The sequence below is a fragment of the Molothrus ater genome, chromosome 6, assembly GCF_012460135.2.
Source record: "Molothrus ater isolate BHLD 08-10-18 breed brown headed cowbird chromosome 6, BPBGC_Mater_1.1, whole genome shotgun sequence".
NCBI classification, from domain to species: Eukaryota; Metazoa; Chordata; class Aves; order Passeriformes; family Icteridae; genus Molothrus; species Molothrus ater.
The window spans coordinates 2,912,747-2,937,104 of NC_050483.2; the positions used below are offsets into that span (position 1 = coordinate 2,912,747).

General features: G+C 41.0%; 1 protein-coding gene across 2 annotated transcripts in view; it reads left to right on the forward strand.

The window, feature by feature from the left end:
* Positions 1-6,423: 6,423 nt before the first annotated feature.
* The window catches only part of SLC17A6 (solute carrier family 17 member 6), a 30,583-nt gene continuing 12,648 nt past the window's right edge, over positions 6,424-24,358 (forward strand). The window contains exons 1-3 of one of the 2 annotated variants that reach the window (XM_036383265.2): positions 6,424-6,917; positions 9,824-10,076; positions 10,915-11,033. In XM_036383265.2, coding sequence (XP_036239158.1) covers positions 6,832-6,917; positions 9,824-10,076; positions 10,915-11,033 — 458 coding nt within the window. In that variant the 5' untranslated portion in view covers positions 6,424-6,831. The remainder of the gene's footprint in view (positions 6,918-9,823; positions 10,077-10,914; positions 11,034-24,358) is intronic. The other variant, XM_036383266.2, reaches the window with a different exon arrangement.

Consider the following 24,358-nt stretch of genomic DNA (forward strand, 5'->3'; position numbering starts at 1 on the left):
ATGGTGAAATCTGCAATGCCAATAGAACATAAAAATCGACTGCAGTTCTAGTCATTTACCTAAGTCCTTTTACCACTAGAGGGCTGAAGGAACAGCTTCAACATGAGCTAGAGTAGCTGATAATTAGGCACTATTAGAATGAACACTGAGATTTTACATGCTTAGAAACAAGATTTTCCTAAACTAAAAAACAAACAAACAAACAAACAAAACCAAAAAAAAAAACAAACAACAAAACAAAAAAACAAAACAAAAAAAAAGCCCCAAAAAAAAAACAACAAAAAAAAACAAAGCAAAACAAAAAAAACCAAAACCAAAAACAAAACAAAAAAATTATGTAGCATATCTTTAGAATATTTAATAATCTCTGTTAGTGCACAGATCCCTGAGCAAATTACCTCCAGTTTGGTTTAAAACTAGAAACTGCCCTGGAAAATGTGTGAAACTCCTGTACCCTACCACATTTCATTTCTGGTGCTATTAGACCACTGTCAAAGCAACGTAAGAACATTCTAGCAACTGCATAAGGGCATTGAAAGGAGTAGCCCAGTTTGCAAGCACTGAGCTGCCGAACATCAGCCACAGCTGAAGCAGTGGAAAAGCTGCTTTGCTTGACAAAGTCCACAGCCACTTTCATGTTGCATCTGTGGCCAGCTTCCTGCTGGATTTATCCATTTTTCCCTGTGATGGTAGCCTGAAATTCCAGATTTTTACTTCAAAAATGCACAGTCCGGTTGAGAGGGAGCATGTGGATGTGTAAGTTCTGCCCAGACACATCCATCCTTCAGCATGTTTCAGCCCAAGCATGCTCACTTTCAGACACAAAACAAGAAGGATAATTGTGCTGCTGTGGAAATGCAGAGCCAGAGTCTGACCCCACAGTTCAGCTTCTGCCATGTTTGTTGTATGACACATAAACCAGCCTGCAGGTCAGGAGATTAAGGCACCACTCAAGATGTAAATATCACAGATTGTGAGGAAGGAGAAGGAAGTTCTGTGAGTGTTGCAGCAGGTGACAGCTCTTCCTTTTGACACTGGTGTGAAACACTTCCCACCAGGACATCAGAGCCACTCTGTGCTCAAGCCTGTGTGCTCTGTGGCCGTAGGCACAGCCCCTCTCATAAAATACAGACACTGATGGACGGGCCTCCAAAAGGCAAAATTATCTATAAAGTGTTGTGAACCCAACTTCATGCGGTTTTAACTTGGATTCAGGAATCTTTACAGCTTGGCATGCAGAATTCAGCATAGACACCTCTTTAATATGTCAGCTCATGGACACTACACCTAAATCCTCAAATAATGTATTGGGCAGTTTTTTCTAAATCCTCAAATGATGTATTGGGCAGTTTTTCAAGGGATTGTCCAGCAGTGAATGGTCCTGACTCAGGAGAATAAGAGAAATCCCACCAAAGTTGTTCAGGAAGTGATCCTTGCAAATTTTCAGGGAGAATAGAAAAATTCCTGATTTAAACCAATCTTTTGGACACCTTTTTCTGCGTCTTAAGTCAAGATTTGGCACAAGATTTTATTTCAATCTTTTCTTTTAATGGTAGAATTTTTTTCTATCATAAACAGTTTATATAAGCAGTTTACTAAAAAAGAGTTTACAAAGCTCCTGCTTCTTCCAGAAAACCTCCTTTCTGGTGGCCTGGCAAGCATGATGATTATTTTGGCATTGCTCTGTGATTTTGCAGTTCCATAGTCCCAAAGAAGGTAAAAAATTGCTTTGTTTTTCAGCTGACATCAAATTCCATTGGATTTAGTGGACTGCTACCATAAACAGGAGTAATAATTAGATCATAATTCATATTTTTGAGGCATGTCTATGCTATCCTCAGTACCAGAGGTCTGTATTACACACAGGGGTTTAATGGCATAACTAAGATTTTGAGCACATGATTTTTTTCCTGAAGATGACACTGCATTATTGAGAGCAATATTCTGTCACCTTTCTGTCAACAGGAAGAACAAAATGTCTCAGACCTTGTATGTATGATCATATGAAGTTAAAGGAACACATCTTTGCTTGTTTTTCAAAATGAATCATAAAATGAATGTCCATTTATAAATTCTGCTTGCATGACACTTGGGAAAGAGAAAATTCATTTTGCAGTGAATCAACAGCAAAGATAAGGTCAAAAATAGAATTTAAATGATTACTGGGTTTAAATCACTGGGTAGGTACCATGATGAAAATTTTAGCTTACTGTGTAGTTCTCTTCAGAAAGACTAAAAGAGAAGGGATTTATATTGGAGTATTGACTTTGAACTTCTCTAAGAGAGCTATACAATATTTAGGCACTATTCTGAGGGTCATTGTAGAAAATTTTGAGATTAGATACATGGCAATAAGAAAAAATGAGCTAAGAACCATATCTGTAATTCTTCACCACTGAAAGAGATTAAATTCTTGAAATAATTTGGTTCAAAATTTGCAAAAATATCTATTTACAGAAATAAAAATACAGGTAAAGATTCAATCCTTTACCCTTCACATGAGCAAGAGTTAAAGAAAATCCAATGACATGAAGAAAATTGTGTTTAATTGCAGGATTTCAGATGAAACAATAAATTTTCTGCTCTATGTGAAAACCACAGACATCTGCAGCATCTTGGATTGCACCATGTCATCCCCCAGATATTGTTAGAGCCATTTCAGAACCACAGTTTTTACTCAGCAACTTTTGGCTGAATTTCTTTCCCCCTGGTCAATATGGGAACATTCAGCAGTGATCACCTGGACTAGAACATTCTGCACTACTTCCTATTTATATATATATTTTTAATATATATTTATATATATATTCTGCATAGCTTCCTATTTCCCTTTACCACTGACACCAGTGGAAGGACTCATTGTGATTTCACTGAAGTTTGAGTGCACTTTTGTGAGTGGTCTGTCTAGGACAGGTATTAGTTATAAAAACAACTACCCATAGCAATTTTGATTAATGTTATGTGCTGTTTCTTCTAGAAATGGCTTATTCTACCAAGGTTAAATACTCAATATATTACGTTTTAAAAGCTGAGAAGACTGTGCAAGTTTTGTAGAACTAATGAGATTCGTTCACTGCTCTCATGTGAAGCCAAACCAGCTGAGATTGATCAGGACATGACTCAGTAATATCTGGAGGTACCATCTGATAGACAAAAAATTTCTTTTTCAGACACCTACAGCAGCAGAGCCTCGTCACTATAGGATTTCACTGTATCAGGGTTGCTTGATGTTTTGCATATTTTATGCCATTAAGGACTATCTAATTCTCCTCTAGTAAGAGAAATAAGCAGGAATGTGCCATCTGGACTTCTCTTTTCCATTTTGGTGTGATATGATAAATCATTTATCTTTCTCAAATCAATCATCATTTATTTATTAAATGCTATTGTTTTGCTAATACTTAGTAGCCATAGCATCAAAGCCATGCCAGGGATGAGCTTTCTAAAAAAAGGGCCAGAGCTCCTTGCACAGCATAAATAAACAAAGCCCAGCAGGCTTTAGAGCCTCGAATTCGAGCTCAGAAAAGGACTCAGTACCTTTCTGAAAGGCTTGAATTACAGAATCCAATCCCATTTAATGCATCCCTGCGAAACAATATTCTGTTCCTGCTGCCTCTCAGGAAAATCTATTAATCTGGGTTTCCTTTGAGCATCTGCAATGGCACAGTGGAGCCACGAGGCGCTGGGAAGAAGTGCTTATGTAACTGTGCAGCTTTTCCTTTTTCCTCTTCTGGGAAAAACCTTCCAGGTTTGCAAGGGCTGTGACAATGCTGCAAACCACATCCCGTAGCTACTGGGATGCAGAAATCAGGGCTGTGCTGTGATGCTAATTAGCAACGTTTCCATTTCACATGGTTTATTGATAATTTATTTTCTATTCTAGTACTTTGTCATTCTTTTACAATTTTGAAAGGAATTCTTGAAATTCTACGTGGATCAGCCGTTATGGGAATTTCAATATTAAAATAATTGGTCTTGTATAAATGTGCTTTGGCGCTGTAAAACTTCATTCACCCTCCAGCAGAGGGCAACATCTGAAAGAAATATTTCTATAAACCCAAAGAGCAGCTCCCTTTCGGATATTGCAGCTACAACATATGTTTTCATCAGGGAATCTTCCTTTGAAAATACAGTTTGCATTTGGTTACCCATTGGGCAAGTGAAAGAGCTTAATAATATCAGAAGGACTTGCTTAAAACACAAATTTTAATTTTTTTAAGTAGCACATTACAGAAACTTTAAAATGAAATAAGAGAAATATAATGGCTACGACTTAGAAATACCGAATTTTGCATCTTACATTTTCTCCAAAGAGATAAAAGTTTATTATTATTAGATTCTGAAAGGAAAAATAATTCTCTTCAGAATATGCTCAGTTCATTCCAGTGCTGTAAACACCACAGACCAAGATTGAGTGTTGCAGTGGCCTACTCAGAGGTACAAAAACAGAGGACCAAAAAAGAGGTGGAAAACATTAAATTGCTTTCCAGAAAGCAGTCACTGATGGATTCCTAACATGACTTTTAAAATAAGATGTGTGAGTAAATGTCAGGTCCAGAGGTAAATATACCCACATAAACCTGTATCTATATACCTATATAAACCTATACCAATATCTATATAAATCTATACCTATATAAATCTATACCTAAATCTATACCTATATCTGTATACCTATATAAACCTATACCTGTATCTATATACTGATATAAACCTATACCTAGAGGAAGGTTATATATAAACCTATGGGTTATACTTATACTTAGAGGAACCTATACCTATATATCTATATACCTATATAAACCTATACCTGTATCTATATACATATATAAACCTATACCCATATACCTATATAAACCTGTACCTGTATCTATATAAACCTATACCTGTATCTATATACATATATAAACCTATACCCATATACCTATATAAACCTGTACCTGTATCTATATAAACCTGTACCTGTATCTATATACATATATAAACCTATACCCATATACCTATATAAACCTGTACCTGTATCTATATAAACCTATACCTGTATCTATATACATATATAAACCTATACCCATATACCTATATAAACCTGTACCTGTATCTATATAAACCTGTACCTGTATCTATATACATATATAAACCTATACCCATATACCTATATAAACCTGTACCTGTATCTATATAAACCTATACCTATATCTGTATAAACCTATACCTGAATCTATATACCCCTATACCTATATAAACCTATACCAGTATCTATATAAACCTATACCTGTATCTACATACTGATATTAGCCTATACCTATAGGAACTTATACCTGTATCTATATGAACCTATACCTCTATCTATATACCTATAAAAACCTATACCTGTACCTATATACCCATATAAACCTATATCTATATAAACCTATACCTATATAAAGCTATATCTATACCCATATAAACCTAGACCTACATAGACCTATACCAATATATAAACCTGTACCTCTATACCTATAGAAACCTACACCTATACACCAGTATAAACCTGTATCTGTCTAAGCAGACAGCGGGTGTTATCTGTTTATGGCACCACAGCAGCTTTATTGCGGCAGAGCCCGCCGTGCCCAGGAGCGGGGCTGCCTGCACAAGGCCTCGTTCTGCCTGCGCCCCGCGCTGCCCGAGGGCAGCGGGGCTGTACGCGGGGCTGTCCTCAGACAGCAGGGCTGTACGCGGGGCTGTACGCGGGGCTGTACGCGGGGCTGTACGAGGGCAGCGGGGCTGTACGCGGGGCTGTACGCGGGGCTGTACGCGGAGCACCGCGCTGTACTCGGGGCTGTACTCGGGGCTGTACGCGGGGCTGTACTCGGGGCTGTACGCGGGGCTGTACGCGGGGCTGTACTCGGGGCTGTACTCGGGGCTGTACGCGGGGCTGTACGCGGGGCTGTACGCGGAGCACCGCGCTGTACTCGGGGCTGTACTCGGGGCTGTACGCGGGGCTGTACGCGAGCACCGCGCTGTACGCGGGGCTGTACGAGGGCAGCGGGGCTGTACTCGGGGCTGTACGCGGAGCACCGCGCTGTACTCGGGGCTGTACGCGGGGCTGTACTCGGGGCTGTACTCGGGGCTGTACTCGGGGCTGTACGCGGAGCTGTCCTCGGAGCTGAACGCGGAGCGGGGCGGGCGCGGCGCTGTCCGCGGTGCTGAAGGGCCGGAGCGCCCGGGCATAGCGGAGCCGCGGCCGCGCCGGGGGCAGCGCTGCGCGGACGGACAGACAGACGGACGGAGGGGCAGACGGAGGGAGGGAGGGAGGGAGGGAGGGAGGGAGGGAGGGGGCAGCGGGCACGCCGCGGCTCCGCTCGGCTCGGCGCAGCTCGGCCGCGGCTCCGGGGAGTTGGCAGCGCCTGCCCAGGGCGGCGAGCGCACCCCGCCCCCGCCAGAGACGCGCACCGCCCGCACCGCCTCGGAACGCTCCGTGCCGGGCATGGCTCTGCCTCCGGCCGCCGCTGCCGAGCCCTGCCAGGCCCAGGAGAGTTTGTGACCGTGCCCGGCAGCTCCGCGCCGGCGGAAGCCCCGGGGCCGCCCGCAGCGCGCCCTCCCCGCCGCCCCTGTCGCTGCCGCACACAGGCGCGCTCCTCGCCCTCCCCCCCGGCTCCGCACGCCGTCTCCACCTCGCTCACTCACACACACACACGCGCACTCTCCTCTCGCTCTGCCTTTAGCCGCAGGTGAACCGATAGCCATTGAATGAGGACGAAAAGTTAAGAGGTTAAACCAATATGAACCATCGTTGCTCGTAGCGGTGCCGTATCCAGAGCAGAGCATTATCCGGCGAGCATCCCCAAAGGAATGGAGTCCGTAAAACAAAGGATTTTGACTCCCGGCAAGGAGGGATTGAAGAATTTTGCTGGAAAATCCCTTGGTCAACTCTACAGGTAAGAGCGATATCTCTTACAGGATTCTACTTCCCAGAAAAAATTGGAAGCTTTCCGTAAGCGCCCGTTGCTGCAGGAGGTGGAATGCTTTGAGGTTAACGGTGGCAGGGCTGGGAGCTGTTCTGCTTCTGCTGAATATAATCTAGATCCTGGAAACTAGTGCTGAAGCTGCTCAATATGGCACCCTCGTAACTTCCCTATCTGACTCGTAGATGGTGTCAGTAAAGATGCAGCAAAAGATTACCCCACCTTTCTTCCACAAAAACGGGATCCCATCTTGAAATCCTAATCAGGAGAGAGCAGCAACCTGTATTTTTGTTCCATCTTAATTTCCCAATGCACCCACAGGATCTTGCCTCCTGCCCTTAACAAATATATTTTTAAAAAATTCTGGTTTTAATTAGTCTTGTCCTTTGTGTAATTCCTCGTCGGATGAAGGAAAACATGGAGATGTATAAATAATTGATATCCGAACGATTTTTTTTTTCTCCTGAAGCTGAAACATATAGAGGAATGTGTTTAATTATTTATCCATCTGCCTTTAGAAGCATCTGTTTGTCCTATAAATTATATACAGCTGCAATTGCTAAACTCAAAAGCATCACTTCTCTATATTTATGTGTGTAAAGAACACTTCTATCTGAGCCTTGTGCACACAGATAAATAAACCCAGATTCTTGCATGCCTATGAAGTGCATGCACTAAAGTTCACACATCGTTCTCCATCCAATCTGGTGACTTTAGTGACCTCCACAACGTTTGAGAATAGTCTGTGAAATTCCAACAATTTTCGATTGTTCCGTCTGCTAGAAATGACCCCGAAATATTTGGCTTGGGGTATTTGGTTAGTTTGGTTCGGTTTTTGGTTGTTTGTTTGGGGTTTTTGTTTTGTTTTGTTTTAGTGTTGGTTTTTTACGTTTGTTTGGTTTTTTGGTTTAGGGTTTTTTTTTCCGAATTGCAGCTATAAGGTAACTGCGGATTTGTCTGCCCAGGGTAGGTCACGTAAAAATCTTTTTTCCATATCTATGCGGCAGTGCTGGGCACAGACACCAGGCTGTTTCACAGCATGAGTCACAACTTCTGCTGCCATTTTAAGGGAAGGGGACATATCAGTGAAGTGATATAGACAAAATTAAGGCTTCCATTTTCATAGGAAGTGTACCATTGAGAAAAGCCAGAAGCAAAATTAAAGTCATCAACAATGCAATTAATTTCCTACGGTTTTTGGTTTACATTTAAGTCATTTTCAATAGTTGAAAATTAATAATAATAAAAAAGGATAATCCAGAATAACTGCTTAAAATATAATTTAGGAAATACACCTTTTTTTCGTTCTTATAGAGTCTACAACATTTAAATAAAGCTATTATCCCTACTACTTATACAGTGAATAATGGAGAAACGGTGTTTGTATTTTCCAGCAAAACTCCGTTTGAATTCACACCTCGACTAATAAACGCGTGATTTGCTAATCTTTGCCAGCTCCCGGCAATTAAGTACTTTGTTTATTTTTCTTAGAATCTAAACCATTTTCTTGCCTCTTACACATTGATTTCCAGCCTATTTCCGAAGACAAGACGCCCATTCAGGGAGAAAACACTCCTACCCTTTATCCATACGAACGAATTTTGAACAGAAACCCACGGTAGTTTATTTTATTCACAACTTTAACACATTTCTTAATGCCGCGATCTTTAAGCATGGAAATAACACGCCCAAAAAAGAAAAATCAGGAGAATTTCAGCTGAGTAGTTTATGGAGAAAATCCCTGTATTTTCTCCCGAACACGGATAACCTTTTAAGCCTTATTCTGCTAATTGTTACTGCCCTATCAGCCGGATGAGTTAACGTGAAAGAGATGCTCCTTCGAGTGGGAAAACGCTTCTACAGCAGAGTTGGGAGGCAGCGGTTGTAGAGTCCACAGTGTCACGTAATTGCTTCTCAAGACGACAAAATTGGTTAGCTTTTCTGGTTTTTAAATATCTCAGTGATTTCAGAAGAAGATTAAGGGATTCAATATGGGATACTTGCTCTATAAACCTGATTTTTCTTGCTACCGACCCAGCATTTAAAAAGATTAAAAAAAAAAAAATCTGAATGTTCTAAATCACCTTTCGTGGCATTTTTCCAGCTGATTGGAAACAGCTGCAAACAACCTTCAGATTCCTTCAGATCGTTCTCTAGGAGACACAGTTTCCCAGTAAAACCGAGGGAGTGAGGGCAAGGCGATGGTGCTTAAAGCTGCTCTGGGAAGGTCAAACCTGCGGAGCGCTCACACGCTCCCAGCGTGCAGATCTTTGGGGAAGCCTCCTCCGGCGATGCCAGCTCTCGGTCCTGCTGGTTTTTTTTTCACTGACAGCCATTTTGCAAATGTAAAGTAAACAGCAACATCGCCCTCTCCTCCTCGCTCCTCCCTCCCGTCTTTCTCTCTTAACATTTCTTTTGTTCGCAGACCTGGAGCGAGGTGCGCCCCGAGATCACCCCCTTGGCGCTTCTAGCACAGCGAGGAGGCAATAAAACCTCCAGGAGGCAACAAAACCTCCTTTTTCTGTGTCTGTGCCTCTGGCTGCCCAACATGGCGCCTCTGCAGTGGTTACAGATGATGTCTGCTTGGTGCGCCCTACATATTTCAGCAGAAGTCTTTAATGATAGATGAGCAATTCCCAGCCAGAGCTCCTCCCTGGGCTGCTGCGGAGGGCTGGGGGGAGCTGGGGATGACTAATCCTCACTCCCACAGGTCATTGCTAAAGAACAGTTGAAGGTGAATGGGAAGCGGGGAATAAATCCTCGAATCAATCTCCAAGCCAGAGGAGCGAGGGGAACGGTGAATTTTAAGCCTGCAGCTCCCCGAAATTGTTGTGCCTTCAGGCGGCCGGGCCTTGACTTTCCCTTCTTGTGTCGGGCAGAGTCCTAGAGAAGAGGCAGAAGCCCGGAGACACCATCGAGCTGACGGAAGATGGGAAGCCCATGGAAGTGCCCGAAAAGAAAGCCCCGCTGTGCGACTGTACGTGCTTCGGGCTGCCCCGGAGGTACATCATTGCCATCATGAGCGGACTGGGATTCTGCATTTCCTTCGGGATCCGCTGTAACTTGGGAGTGGCCATCGTGGATATGGTCAATAACAGCACCATACACCGAGGAGGAAAAATTATAAAAGAGGTGGGGACTTTTCCCTCGTAAATCCCACGTCCTCCCCAGTACAACTCGCAGTCCAACACCTGAGCACAGGTGGGGACGGGCTCTGGGTGGTTCCGCGGCATTTCCCCACCTGAGCCCCGGTCCCTCCTCCTGCCGCTGCCCCTCCAAGGACGGAAATCCCGTTCCTGACGCAGAAACAATTTCTACCGATTATTCCCGCTTTTCCATTTCAGTTCCTAGCCCCAGTTTGTGCTATTATTGTGCGAACAATTCGCCCCACGCCGTGCCTGTCCCACACAGCCTTGAAAACCGGAGATATCTCCTAAAATAAACGTAGGGGATGGGAGAAGGAGGGCATCGAATAAGGGGCTGTTAGCGGGTGCATCTCTTCGTAAAGGAGGCGGGGAGGTTTAGCAGGAATGTTTGAAAACACCGGGGCGAATTGGCTTTCTCAAAAGGCGTTAAATGATCAGAGCCGGTTTAAAGCGAGTTAAAGAGCGCTGAGAAAGATGCGGCAAACGCGGATGAGTCTTAAACACCCAAACCCCTCCGACGAGCCCCGCAGGGCTGGCAGGAGGTGAGTGCGGGCCGTGCCAGCGCTGCCCGGCCGTGCCCAGCCGTGCCAGCGCCCATCCGTGCCCATCCGAGCCCATCCGAGCGGCTCGGGGCTCACGGGCCCCTCTGGTGTCCCCGGAGCCACGGGCAGTGCCGGTTCCATCGCTGTTCTGGGTTTGTTTGCTGACCTGGCACGGGGCACTGGGACACCTTGGATGGCGCTGCGGGTGAAAGCTCCCGAGGGGCACAATTACAGCTTCCTCTTGTCTTTCTCTCCTTCTGTCCCCCTGCCTTGCGTTGGAAGAAAGCGAAGTTTAACTGGGATCCTGAAACGGTCGGCATGATCCACGGCTCTTTTTTCTGGGGGTACATCATCACGCAGATCCCCGGAGGGTACATCTCATCCCGGCTGGCAGCGAACAGGTAACAGCAACTAAAAATAGTGCCTAAAGGGATGCGAGAGGGGCTGAGCCCGCGCAGCCGGGGCTCCCCTGCACCCCAATTTAACCCCGCACAGCCGGGGCTCCCCCGCATCCCAAACTCAACCCCGCTTAGGGAGGGACGGACAGCCTGCAAGCCATCCGGGAGCTCCTCTGTGATGGTGTCATGCTTCACATTTCATCAATATTGCTCAGTGCTCCTTCCAGCAGCCCCTCGGCTTTGCGGGGGATATTCTCATGCTGGTTTCCTTTTCCTTTAGACGGTCACTTAAGGAGGTTGCGGCAACGATATTCAAACAACACGTGTTCAGAGGCAAATTCAAAGATTCATTATTCCATCAAAGCTTGAGAGGTTTTTTGTTGGGTTTTTTTTTTTCTCCTGTGACTGAATTAAAGAATTTTATGATTTTTGTTTTAATGAAAAGGAAAACCGTCAGTGGGAATTTTTCATTAAAGCATAAATGAATTTAGAATGGTCGAAAAACATGCTTAAATGAGACTTCCACAATGAAAAGAAAGTGCAGATGGTCCGGGGACTTAAGGACTCGTTTCTATGGTGTCTGGCATTTTTTCAAGCACCCAGGGTGCGATTCTACCTGTTAATTAGATCCACTGAGTATTCGAGACACATGAGGCTTTCACATCCCTGCTTAATGCCACGGGCTCATCGTTTGCAGAAGCAGCAAAGGTCCTAGTGCCACTCTTCAAACCAGCACGGCACTAAGTGCAAATGGATGCTAAACTCTAAACTAAGCCATACACAGCCTTAGCTCTTCTCGGGGGTGGGCAGCATGAAGGGTAGGCTGCATGGGCAGAGAGGCTCAGCCTGGCGAACAGGATGGTTTGGGTGTGCTTGAGACTGAGAGGAAGGAGAGAGTGTGGCTATAGCAAAACATGGTCTCCTAAATAAATAAATAAATAAATAAATAAATAGCTTCTAGACAGATCTACAGTAGAAACGAGTATTTACAAACACAGAGATGCTCTGTAACTGAGGAAACACCAATATCCTACCCTTAAAAACAAATAAATCAAAACATAATTTTTAAACTGGGGTGTCCATTGTCTTTCTGTTTACAAGATAATGGTTCAGAAATCTAAAAGACTTTCCCAAATAGCCATTAACAGCCATTTAAAGGGTTATTTACCTTTTTTTCCTCCTTTAATCATTTCCGCATCTTTACACAGTCTGTAACTACTCAGGATTAATTGGAGTTTTGGTTGAGTAAAGGCTGCAGAATCTGACCCAGAGAATCAAAGCTGTCTTCATTCCCCCAAACAACACCAGGACACCCATTTGAACCAATTCAGATGTAAAGTGATGCAGCTACAGAGATTTGCAAGACAATGGTGGGGACACTGCCAGGAAAAGTCAGTAGCAGAAGCACACAAGTTGTCATATCGAATCAGATTTTTCTCTTCTTCACAAACATTTACATTTATGACAGTAACTGAGGACTATTCCAGTTAAGGTAGGTGTATTTTATCTAGTTAGGTATTATTCCTGTGGAAGCATCCATGATTCAGGTGTATTTTATCATTCCCAGGCATCTCACTGCCCAAATATCCTGAGGGGAGCCCAGGTTGCCCGGGGTGTCTGCCCCACGTGGGGTGATGGAACACCTTCCCTTCTTTTTGTGTTTTCCACAGCCAAGTCAGAGACTGTAACTGGACTAGTGATGTTTTTCACGTTGGGAGACTGATGATTATCTGATTATCTAGAGTTTATGAACCTCTCAAAATTCAGATTCCATCATGATACTGCTGATACTTGCTGTGGTCTTCACATTCCATCATTTGGGGAATAAGCAGAAGTGCTGATAAACTTGTGGGTCCCAAAGGATCCAGTTGTTCAGATGATATATTAAACCTTTGGTTGGCTGAATTCTGTTCAACAGATGACACTTGAGTGCAAGGTAACATCAGGGAGGGAGGGACCCCTCTGAAAAGGAGCCTCACTGAGTGGGATCTTGGGCCATGTGGGAATAGAAACACATCACAAGCTTCCAACATGACTCTACTAAAGTAATCAGTGTCATCCCAGAATGTTTGTTTTTCTTTACTTAGTGCAATGAGTGTGTTTAAGTCAGTGATGTTGGCCTTGGATGTTTGTGGGTAATTTGGACACATTCATATCAGTATGGGTGTGGGAAAATTAGAGATTGCTTTAGAGATCTGCAATTGCTTTTAAAATGGCTTTTGTGTGCTTGAGACTGAGAGGAAGGAGAGAGTGTGGCTGAAGCAAAAATGGCCTCCTCAAGATAAATAGCTTTTAGACAGATCCACAGTAGAAACAGTATACAGTAGTAGCATGGGTGTTGAAAAATTAGAGATTGCTTTAGAGATCTTTAATTGCTTCAAAAATGACAGTATAAAGAGATGCTTAGTGAAATAAACAGCAAGAACTATGCATTAAGGATACATGTATATAAAAAGATTACAAGGAGGTAATCTGATTGGAAGTATGCATAATAATTCCACTGGAAGAATTGCTTGGTATAAGTGTATGCTTTAGTCCTCTGGAAAGAAATGTCAAGAATCAGCAATTGACAGCCATGCAAATGAAAAAAGCCCAAATAGTAACAATAGTGACTACCCACCACTGGCCCAACCAGAGAAATTATGTTGTAGTCTTTTTCATTGGGTTTGAAATTCCTATAATGGAAGTTATGTTTTAGCTATTGTGAAATGTTTGCAGTAGAGGGATAAATAAGCAAAATATGAGGGATAAACAAGTGTTGAGGGCTGTTGCTACAGTGAATTTTAGGCTACATGGTCCCATAAGTAAGCACATGTTTTGTTTATAATCTAGAAATTTAATAAATTGAAATTAATATTCCCTATTTCACATTCATGCTATTGCAGCTGTCTGTGAATAAATTATCTGCTGTGCTGTCACACACATATGGGAAGGTGTGAAACCGTGCTCAGTTTTATCACCTCATCTCAAGATAATTTGACTATCATTATATTTTAAATTTCTGATCCACCCTTTAAATATCCTTTAGGTTGGAAATCTATAACAAACCCCTTGCCCTACCAAAAGCAGTACTGAAATGCTGTGGCAGTATTTCCTCACTGATTTCCTAAGTGAACTGTTTAAAGATTTGCTGTAAATCAGGAAAGATTCTTTGAAATTAATAGGGCATTGTTAGGTTATGCAATAGAGAATTTATTCCCGATGCAGTTACAAATTTAAAATAGAAATATCAGTTTTGACTGTATGTGCCAAGCATTTTTTCAAAAGTAAATCTGCAATAATCACAGGGTATTTTTTATACAATGAAGCTGAGTAGCCATTTTAGCTCATTTGTGTGTAGTCAAACATGAGAACCTTCTGACACAGAGACCCAAAGGGCAGAATAGAATGCCAATATTTAAAAATTAAAATCACCTGTGGTAATGACATATATTTCCTATTATCTGTCAAATCTCAAATCCTGGCAGTATTCACAATAAAAAATGTAACTACATGACTATACTGCATTTCTCCACAATGTAATCATCTCTCATCTATGCCGAACTCTTAATCATTGTCATTCTAATCCGAATGAAATTATGCAAATTAACATTTCACTTCAAATTAATCTTTGTTTCTCAAGTGCCATTCCTCGTGTTATTAAAGGCTAAGTCCTTCTTCCCAGCAAGTAATCTGATAGGATTATTTGTATGAATAAAATGAATGATATTTCAGACAACTGTCAGTGCATCTTGTCTCAGAGTCCCACAGATTTCCCCTGAAACTGTCATTGGCATGTCAGTGGAATCAGAATCTCCCTAACTCTGCCTTAATTACAACAAGCATAAACATTTAAGGTAAGGTATTGTTTTAGAAATACAAGTAGAAAGATGTCCAGAAGTCCACATCTTTACATTTCCCTATTTTAAAAAGAGAAACTGTTCCATTCTTTCAGCAGGCAGGCGTATTGTGTGTTTTCTGATTTGCAAACAATGATTAATTCACAGCACGAGCAGGGGATTAGTGGCTGATTAAACAAGTGCCAACTTCTGAACTTCTGAGGACTAGAGCTGACCTTGCATTGTGAGGGAACCCCCAGAGCTGCACTTGCCAACCCCACCTTTCACATCCAGCCCCAAATCCTGCAGGCTGAGCTGCTCTCTGACCCTGGCACTGCTGTGGGGCTCATCTGTTCCCAGGCAAAGAAGCCAAAATTGCACAAAAAGCCCCCAGGATGCTTCTGTCACCCTGCTGCATTGCAGGCTCCTTTGAGTCCCGGTCTGTCCAAGAAGGGCACTGGGGAAACTGGTGCTGGTGCTGCTGCTCCCTCTGCCATATGGTTCAGGGACCTTCCATTTTTCTGTCGTGAGTGATGAAGCTGTTTTCACAATTTAATGATGCAACAAGGGATTTGGGTGGGGGTTGTGCTTGATAAAAGGGGGCCTCAGATGTGTGACAAAAATTAATAATGTATCCAAGCCCTTATTAAACTGGATTAGATGGCGGGAGGTCGGCTCTTACATATTAATGCTTCATGAAGGGCTCGTAATAGGATTTAGTGTGAGGAGCACAGAGACACATCCCCCTCCTCCCATACACACAGAGGAATGAAAATAACCTGCTTTATCTTGATTTAAGAAAGCCAAATAAAGCTGTTCTACTATGGCTTCTGGCCACAGACTGTTTTGAAAGAAGTTCAGTTTTCAGCAATTGTCCTATGAAGCACGTTCAGCCTAGGGAACAAGTGTTCATCTCTAATGGCAGAGGCAGATTATTGTCTCTGGTTTTTTGGGTGTCTGAGTTCATCTACCACTCCAATATTCATGGCACAATCCCAGTTTTGTTATCCCTGTGCTGTTTTATGCAAATTAAAGGCCCAAATCAGAATAGAACACTGCATTCTGTCTATCATCTAGGAAAACATAAATTGTCAGGGTGAGCATTTCACAGGGAGATGTTTACAGGAGATGGGTCAACAGAGTCATCAGGAAAGAGCCTGTACCAGTCAGAATGACTGTATGTGCCACAGAACAGCTAAACAGTGTCTCCCCACAATGGCTTCAGTTCCACTTAGTTAATTTGAAATATAAACATAAGTAAAAGTTAACAGAGGCAGGGTTATTATCACCAAAGGGATATTGGGGCAGCCAAAGGTGACACAGAGACTCCATCATCAGGAGGCATGAAAAGGCACTTTATTATCAGAAATCTACAGTTCTTATAGAAACAGTGGTGGACCTAAGACCTGATTGGCCTTTAGGAATCTTCTCTCACCTATTGGTGAGCTATGAGTAGCACACTCTGGAGAACCACGTCACTGACATATTTCATGAAAAATTCTTTTGCCAGGATTTTTTCTCCTGAGAAGGTGAGAGGCCCCAGAGGAAAAGAAAAACAATAATTATTTGCTGCTGTGGAATGCAACAGGTGCATCTGTGATTGGTCCAACAACTCCAGCGAGTTGTTTCTACTTGATGACCAATCACAGGTCCAGCTGTGTTGGACTCTGGTCAGTCACAAGATTTTATTATCATTCACTTCCTTTCTTTGCTAGCTTTCTGATGTCTCCTTTCTCTTTCTTTAGTATAGTTTTAGTATATAATTTTCTTTTAATATAATATATATCATAAAATAATAAATCAGCCTTCTGAACCATGGAGTCAAGATTCTCACCTCTTCCCTCGTCCTGGGACCCCTGTGAACACCACCAGAGAATCATATCTATAAACAACAATTACAGAAACAGAGATAATATTTTTTTTTAATTTCTTTCCCTGAGCTTTCTCCCAGCTTCCCAGGAAAATCCTGGAACAGCTTTGTCTCTCTCTGTTCAGAGGATATGTGATTACCACAGGGTTCTCAGAGTGATTACAGACTGAAAAAGACAACTAGACTAAGACAAATATTATCAGGAGTATTTAGGTTACAAAGGAAATGAACAAGTGAGATGATAGGTATATAATTTTTAAAAATCAATACAGGTAGTGTGAGTCTTCCAAATGAGTGGTTACTCACAGTTTGCAGTCAAGGAGATGAATATGAAGAAAAGCAGAAAATGCATGTGGAACAGCTGAAGAAAAAAAAAAAAAAGAAAAAAAACACACTATTATCAAGCAAAATTAATCTTTTCACAGTCAGTGAAAGATTATTTTTCCTTGATTATTTATTAAGCAAAAATAACCTTTTCAGAGTCAGCAAGGGCACAGTTTATATTTACCTACGTTGGATACAGGTAAACCATCATTAATGGTGCTTAACTTTTAGCTTTCAAGGCACCTCATGCAAGACTGTTATAGGCTAAAATGTTATTTTCTCTGGTGCTGAGAAGCAGCTGTATAACACTGCACTGACAACTGTGGCATTTTGGAACTAATTAAATACAGAAGGGAAGTAATCCTCATGACACAAAATGCAGAGAACCACATTTATCCTTGACTAATTTTTTCAGGACTAAATCTAAAGTTTTCTGAATTTAACCGTCCTTGTTGAGATATAACTACAAAAGTAGGGTTATGTTTGAAATTCCAGCTTATTTTTTGCATTCCATCCTCCACTGATGAAAATCCTTTGAAATCTTTATTTGCATAAAATCCACTACACAGTTTTCATAAAATTACACCAGATACTTTCAGAAAATCCTAGAATGGTTTGGGTTGGAAGGGACCTTAAAGATCCCCCAGTTCCAACCCCCATGTCAGGACACCCCTTTCAGAACCAGCTGATTAAGAAACTTCTTATTTATTAGGATTGTATCATCCAGATATGTCAATGCTGTCAAATAACTTTGCCCCCAGTTCTCTTCTGGTCCCGAGTTTCCACAAATCCTCACTGGATTTACAGTGGTATCTAAATAATAATAATAATAATAATAATAATAATAATAATAATAATAATAATAATAATAATAATAATAATAATAATAATAATAATAATAATAATAATAATAATAATCTGTCTCTGAAACAAAACCCAGGGATGCTTCAGAGCATTAATTGCACACACTCTGTGCAACAAGTATCCTTAACCACCTCTATTTGCTTTGTTACTTCAGTCCAAAACAATTTGTACACCGGGTTTGATGCAACAAAATGTTATTTAGGTTGTTTGCATAAAACCACTAATGTCACTGTCATTGTGCTCTGAAGGAATCTGCCTTTGCTCTGAGCAGTCCTGATACAATCAGCTGTAACCTGTGCCCCATAAACCAGAAAACACCCCAAAAAGCAGTACAGATGTCCAGCTTTTGAGTCCAACACATAGTAGTTATCCTCCCAAATAACTCCACAAAGCATTTTAGAATTAAACCTACAGGTGATTGCTGTGATAAGTGTGTTACATATCCCTAAATCAGCAGAGACAGCTGAACCACAGCATGTTGGTAAGCTGATTTGAAAGAGACAGTCCTGGTTTGAAACATTATTTAGCAGATTACATATTTAAAGAGCAAGCTGTCCCAAAGCTAATGAGCTAGAAGGAATGAGTCAGAGCTTTATCTAGACATATATAGATAGAATGAGTTGTAAAACAAAACCACAGGTTGAGAGATTCCCCAGCTGAATTCAGACAGGAAAGAGAGGATTAGCAGAGTGAGCAAATGAATGAAGGAAAAAAGCAAGACAGGATCTGGAGGATCTGATTTGCTTAGTGATGTAAAAGAAAGAAAACAGGATTGAGGTTGTGGAAACTGAAGGGATTAAAACCATTAAAATAAAACAACAAGGGTAGAAGACATAGACTGGATATATGTCTTTTATATATATCTCTATATATATATATATCTATATATATATCTATATATCTGTTTTCTATATGTAGAAGATATATACTGGATATATGAAGTGAAAAGTTGAAAAAGAAAAACTACTAAGTAGGCCAAATGCTTGTAACTTCTCAGATGGAAACAGATCTGTTTATGAAAGGATAATGTAAATGCACTTGCTGGTAAGAACAATAATTTGAATTTAATGACCCAGGATTCTTTTACATTTAGCATCCATTCCAGTGATGCTGTCATCCAACAGTGCCCAAGTTTTTATAAAATATACACTGACATATCAAAAACCAGGCCTGTGAACAGGCAAGGGAAGGCACAGCCTGAAAACTGTTTGTGGTTTTGGTATGAGTCTGTGGCATCAGTGGGCTTTGAAGAAGGCAGAAATGTAAAGGACTTCTTCTGGCTTGCTGATACACATGGATTTAATCTTTGCATGGCATTCCACATCAGTGCTTGATCCAGTCCCTTGAATCCTCTGTTTTGCTAAAAATCTCATTAATATTTTGGGATTTTTTTATCTTCCAACCTGGCAGATTGAACCATAGCAAATTCAGGTCATCAAAATGCACATTTTCTGTATCAAAGTCTTAGAAGGCCCTGATCATCACAGCTGGTACAGGTAGAGATATGCTTTGTAAGGAGGGAAATATTAAGTGCCAGTTAAGACCTGAAATTTCTGTAGATTCAAAGAAAAATCTAAGTTGAGGTGTGGATCACAAAGTGTCATTGTCACAGAAGAAAAGATTCTGAAAAGCTGCTGTAAGCCCACAGACATTCCAGTTAGGTCCTGTCTTCCTTCTTTGTGGACATTGTGTTTTAGTGGACAAAATGAAGCATCCAGTGCAGCAGCGAGCCTTGCAGTGCCTCTCAGACAGAATATGGTTTGGATGGTATGAAAGTACAGCAGAGCCACGTCTGTGTTGTGTTGCTGCCCTTTGCAGGAGAAGGTGTGTCACAGATAAAGACAATAGGTAGAGTCAAAGTGAAATAATACATTTCAGAAAGCTCGAGCTGACAGAATAGTCCAAAAAGTCGCATTATGTGACACATGTTCTGCTGCTCAGAGCTGCTGCCCACGAGCACTCTCCCAAAAAAGCACTGTTCAAGAAAGAACAGCAAAGGATAGTCAAAACCCAGCTTTAACTTTTCTATCTGATTCATGAAAGTAAGTCTTTCTTCGACATATTTCATGTGATTTCTGTAAGGAAAATGGCAAACCAACTCACCGGCTTGAATCCAAATAAATTAAATTTGTTTTATAATGGCGGGTTTTTTAGTCTAATCTTTAAACTAGGTTGGGAAAACTTCAGAAGAAAGCTTGTGTTTTCAATCCTCTTTGTTTTCCACCCTATGTACCTAACAAACTTACCTAATGAATTTGTAACTATGACTAGGGAAAATGTCCTATCACTGTTTACAAATCAAGTATTTGATCAAAACACACACTTCATCCAATGAAAACAATGTCCTCTAGAATATGATCAATATTGAAATTGTGAAATTGTCAAATCAGAGGTTTTTCAGAAAGGACCATGGTTTATATTTTCCATAGGTTCCTGTTTACAGTCAGAATAAACCAATTTATAATATTTTGAATTTAATTTATTGTAGTGGTGCAAAATGCTTTCACACACATCCCCACACACCCACCCACACCCTCTGATTCCCTAGAAAACAAACAAAACAGTCAAACTTTCCTATTCAGCAGATAGATCTTCCATGAAATGATGATCAGTGGCACTTTGGAGGGAAAAACTATTCAGTTACAGTCCTGAGTTAATTTTCTATGTAAGCCATTGAACACTTTCCATACCTTTGTACTTTTCAATGCAAATCTGTTTAAATACATGCAATGGTGTTTTGTAGTTGTAAGTGACCGAGACTTACTGTTCTTTATTGATTTTGAATTGTAATGAAATTATGTTAATAATTCACTGATACAGCATATATTTACACATCTTAAAAGTACAGCATTTTCTTGTTTAAACAAATGTTTAAAAATTCATTTTAAATATACAGAGTTACTTTTCAATCTTTTTTAAAGGACAAATTTAGTTAAGGTACTTCATATGCTTTAGAAAAGATCCATTCTTTTTCTATTTCTAGACTGAGTGGACTCGGTCCCAAAAATCAGAATCTAACATTGATCTTCAGTGTTTTGTCATTATCCAGAGAATAGAGACATCAATAATTGTGGAATTTATCAAATCTATTAAAAAATTGACATAAATAAAAATACAGGAGGCTCAGATGAGGAATTGATTCCACCGCGTACACGCCTAAAAGGGCCTTTAGTTTTATGTTCCATGAATCCTTTGCAGCAATTTTCATTCCCAGTCCCTGGGGTAAAAGGATGCCTCTAATGAGGACTCCTCACTTTCAGTTATCCTGTGTGTAACTGGATATGCCATCCATCTGCCTGTGCTCTGTGCTCAGATCACTTCTGGAGCTGACTCTGCTTCCAGCTGTGTAACAATATCTGTAAAACACTGCAGAATATCTGTAACACTGCAGAATGCTCATGGAATGTGAATTTCCCGACAAAGGTGGATGACAATAGGGCTGCTGCAAAGATGCAGAGATTAGAAATCCAAAAATACACTTATTTTTCTTTAGTTTAAAAGAGAAAAATGAGCCAACTGACTTGGAACCCAAACAGATTAATTCCCCATGCAACCTCATTCCATTCTAAGCACTGCTCCTGAGCTGTCAAAGTAATTTTCTTTCTCTTCTCCTATCCCAAATGTCTCGCATTCAAATATGATTTTACTATTATTGCTCCTTATATTGCAGGAGGATTAAGTCACAGTTCATGATCTTTGAGGCCAGGGTCAGCAAAACACTGAAGATCAATGTTAGATTCGGATTTTTGGGACTGAGTCTACTCAGTCTAGAAATAGAAATAGATAAGCTATAGAAATAGAACTACTCAGTCTAGAAATAGAAATAGATAAATAAAGCATAATTTTTTGTTTCAGGACTGCTTCTGGTCACTTATGAGGACCAGAATTTATTGGGGTTTTTCCCATCTCTTTGACACACTACTACTGTATTTATTGTCTTCTCTGTATGTGTTTATTTTCTTACAGATGTAGTTGCTGATTTTGAGTCAGAAAGGAATTTTTTTGCAAGGCTAGGGGCTGCTGAAGACTTGTCATGACATTTTAATTCCATCCTAAGGCAAGGGCCCAGAATTATGGCAGTGCCATTGGGCTCACCTGCTCCATCTCTGTGCTATAACTCCCTTTTCCCAGAGTTTACCTTCAGTCTGCTAAAGGTTTCACTTTGTGCCATGGCATTAAAAGCTTTTGTGGGGTTTGGAGTGTGCCCAGAATGCAATGGATTTGCAAGGATACCTCAGAATGAAAGTGCAGCCACCTGGATTTCCAAGGCTGAGCTCAGCCCAGGGACTCCCGGCAGCAAGGCTGGGCTCACTCCAGAGCCCAGCTGTGCAAACAACTGGGGAGGCACCAAGGGCACAGCAGCTTTAAAAATGTGTGTCCAGCAAGGGCCACAGCTCTTCACTCAGTGTGACACCAGAACACCAAGAGGGCAAAGTGGCACTTGTACAAAACTGTGCAAGTAGAAAGTGTACAACTACACTTGTAGAAAACTGTACAAAAATGCAGTGGGGTGTGGAGAGGAACTAACACTCCTAAACAAGCTGGAAATGACAGTGGAACCACACACACATTTAATTTGCCATGGCAACATCAGAAATCTAAACTTTCTAACCCATTGCTGGAGTTAGTGTTGTAGAAAAATTGAGCAAGGTGCAGAAATTAAACATAAAGGATCATAAATCACTAGCTTAATAGACAGGAAAAAATGTAAGCAAAAAAAAAAAAAAAGGATTGTACAATTTGAGGGTTTGATGTGTGAGTCAGCAAAATAGTTTAGAAATGCCCTAGGAACAATCAGAATGTTCCTAAACTAAATATATTCAAATGTGAGCTGCATATTTTGATTGCTATAGCTCAAAATAAGTTTTATTTTATATAAATAATAATAAATATTGCTAAGTGAGATATTTAAAGCAATAAAACAGTAAGGTTTTATAAAAAACACCACTATATGACAGTATTTTGTTAGGTAGAATTTAGTATTTGTGGAAATAAACCTAAGAAGATTAAGGGGCCTTAAGGAGAAATGCTTATGATATTTATGATTGTGTGCTGAGAGATACAAAGCAAATATAGAAAGGTTTATTTGCTCTTGATTGAGCTATAGAGGAAATGGACTCACTAAAATAGCCATGCATGACATCACTTCTAATAGGGACTCACAAAAAGCATAAAAAAGCCATTTCTTGCAAGAATCATAATTTAACTTATTCCACTTTTAAATCCTTCGATTTCTGGGGAGGGAGAGGAAATCATTCTTATGAAGCATAGTTCAGACAGAGAATTGGCTCACAAGCGGTGCTGCAGAATTATTTCATCATCTACACCCTGGTGTAAGGGAGTATTCCCCAGCGCTCGTGTGTCTAAATGCAGGCCAGATTTCAGTCTGGGAGAAGCATGTCTCTGATCATTCCTTCAGTTGCATTTTCCTTGTCTTGAGAAGGACCAGACTCAAGGAAACAGCTTCTCTTCAGTAAACATGAGGACAGAGGCAGTTCTGGGAAAAATTAGCTTTCAGCTGTGTGCAAGTAGAGGCTGATTTCAGATACAGGATTAAAAAACTGTTCCTTGGAGGAACAGTTACCTACTTACATGTTAGGAAATCAAGAGTAGAAGACAATTCAGGTCAAAATAGTCCTCACAATGCAACACAATCAGGTGCCCAGTCAGTCCCAGCAAATGTATTGAACATGCTAACAAGCAGAGCCAGAAATATGCGGTACAGACAGATAAATGTTGTTTAACTTGAGACAGAGATCAAAGGGAGCACAATGAGGAGAGGAGATTTAGGGCTTTTTATTGAAGATTCCTTACCATGCCCTTCAATATGGGTCAAACAAAAGTGGCATATCCTCAGCTTGCTATTTGAAGATTTGTTTCAGACTGTGATTCTACATATATGTGAAAAACGCCAATCACTTGTTTTTAAAATGTTAAAAGTTTAATAGTAATAAAATGGTTATAAAAATAGTAATACAATTAGAGTAATAATAATTTGGACAATTTGGATTAGGACAATATGAGACAATAGAGACAAAGAGTTACGGACGTCCGGGTACCTCTTTCTGGGCAGCACGAGCCTGAAAAAGGCCCCACGTTAACAGAGGATTAACCCTTAAAAGCAACAGCCTGTTGCATATTCATACACCTCATCCATGATGCATAAATTCCATTCAAACACAGGATTCTGTCTGGGCACTGTCAGCTTCTTCCTCTCAATCCTGACAGCGCCTTCGAGGTAGGAAGAAGTTCGTTTGTCCTGATAATGGAGCAATAAATTCTCTTTCTCTGAAGGATTCAGGTGTCCTGTGGCTGCAATCTCACTGCGAGTCCTTTCTGTAAAAAAAGTATCCTACATAGCACAGTTTCTATTTGAACATTTTTTATAACCTAAAACTATATTTAGCACACTACTTAAAAGAATTAATACAGCATCACTTTCTAACACAACA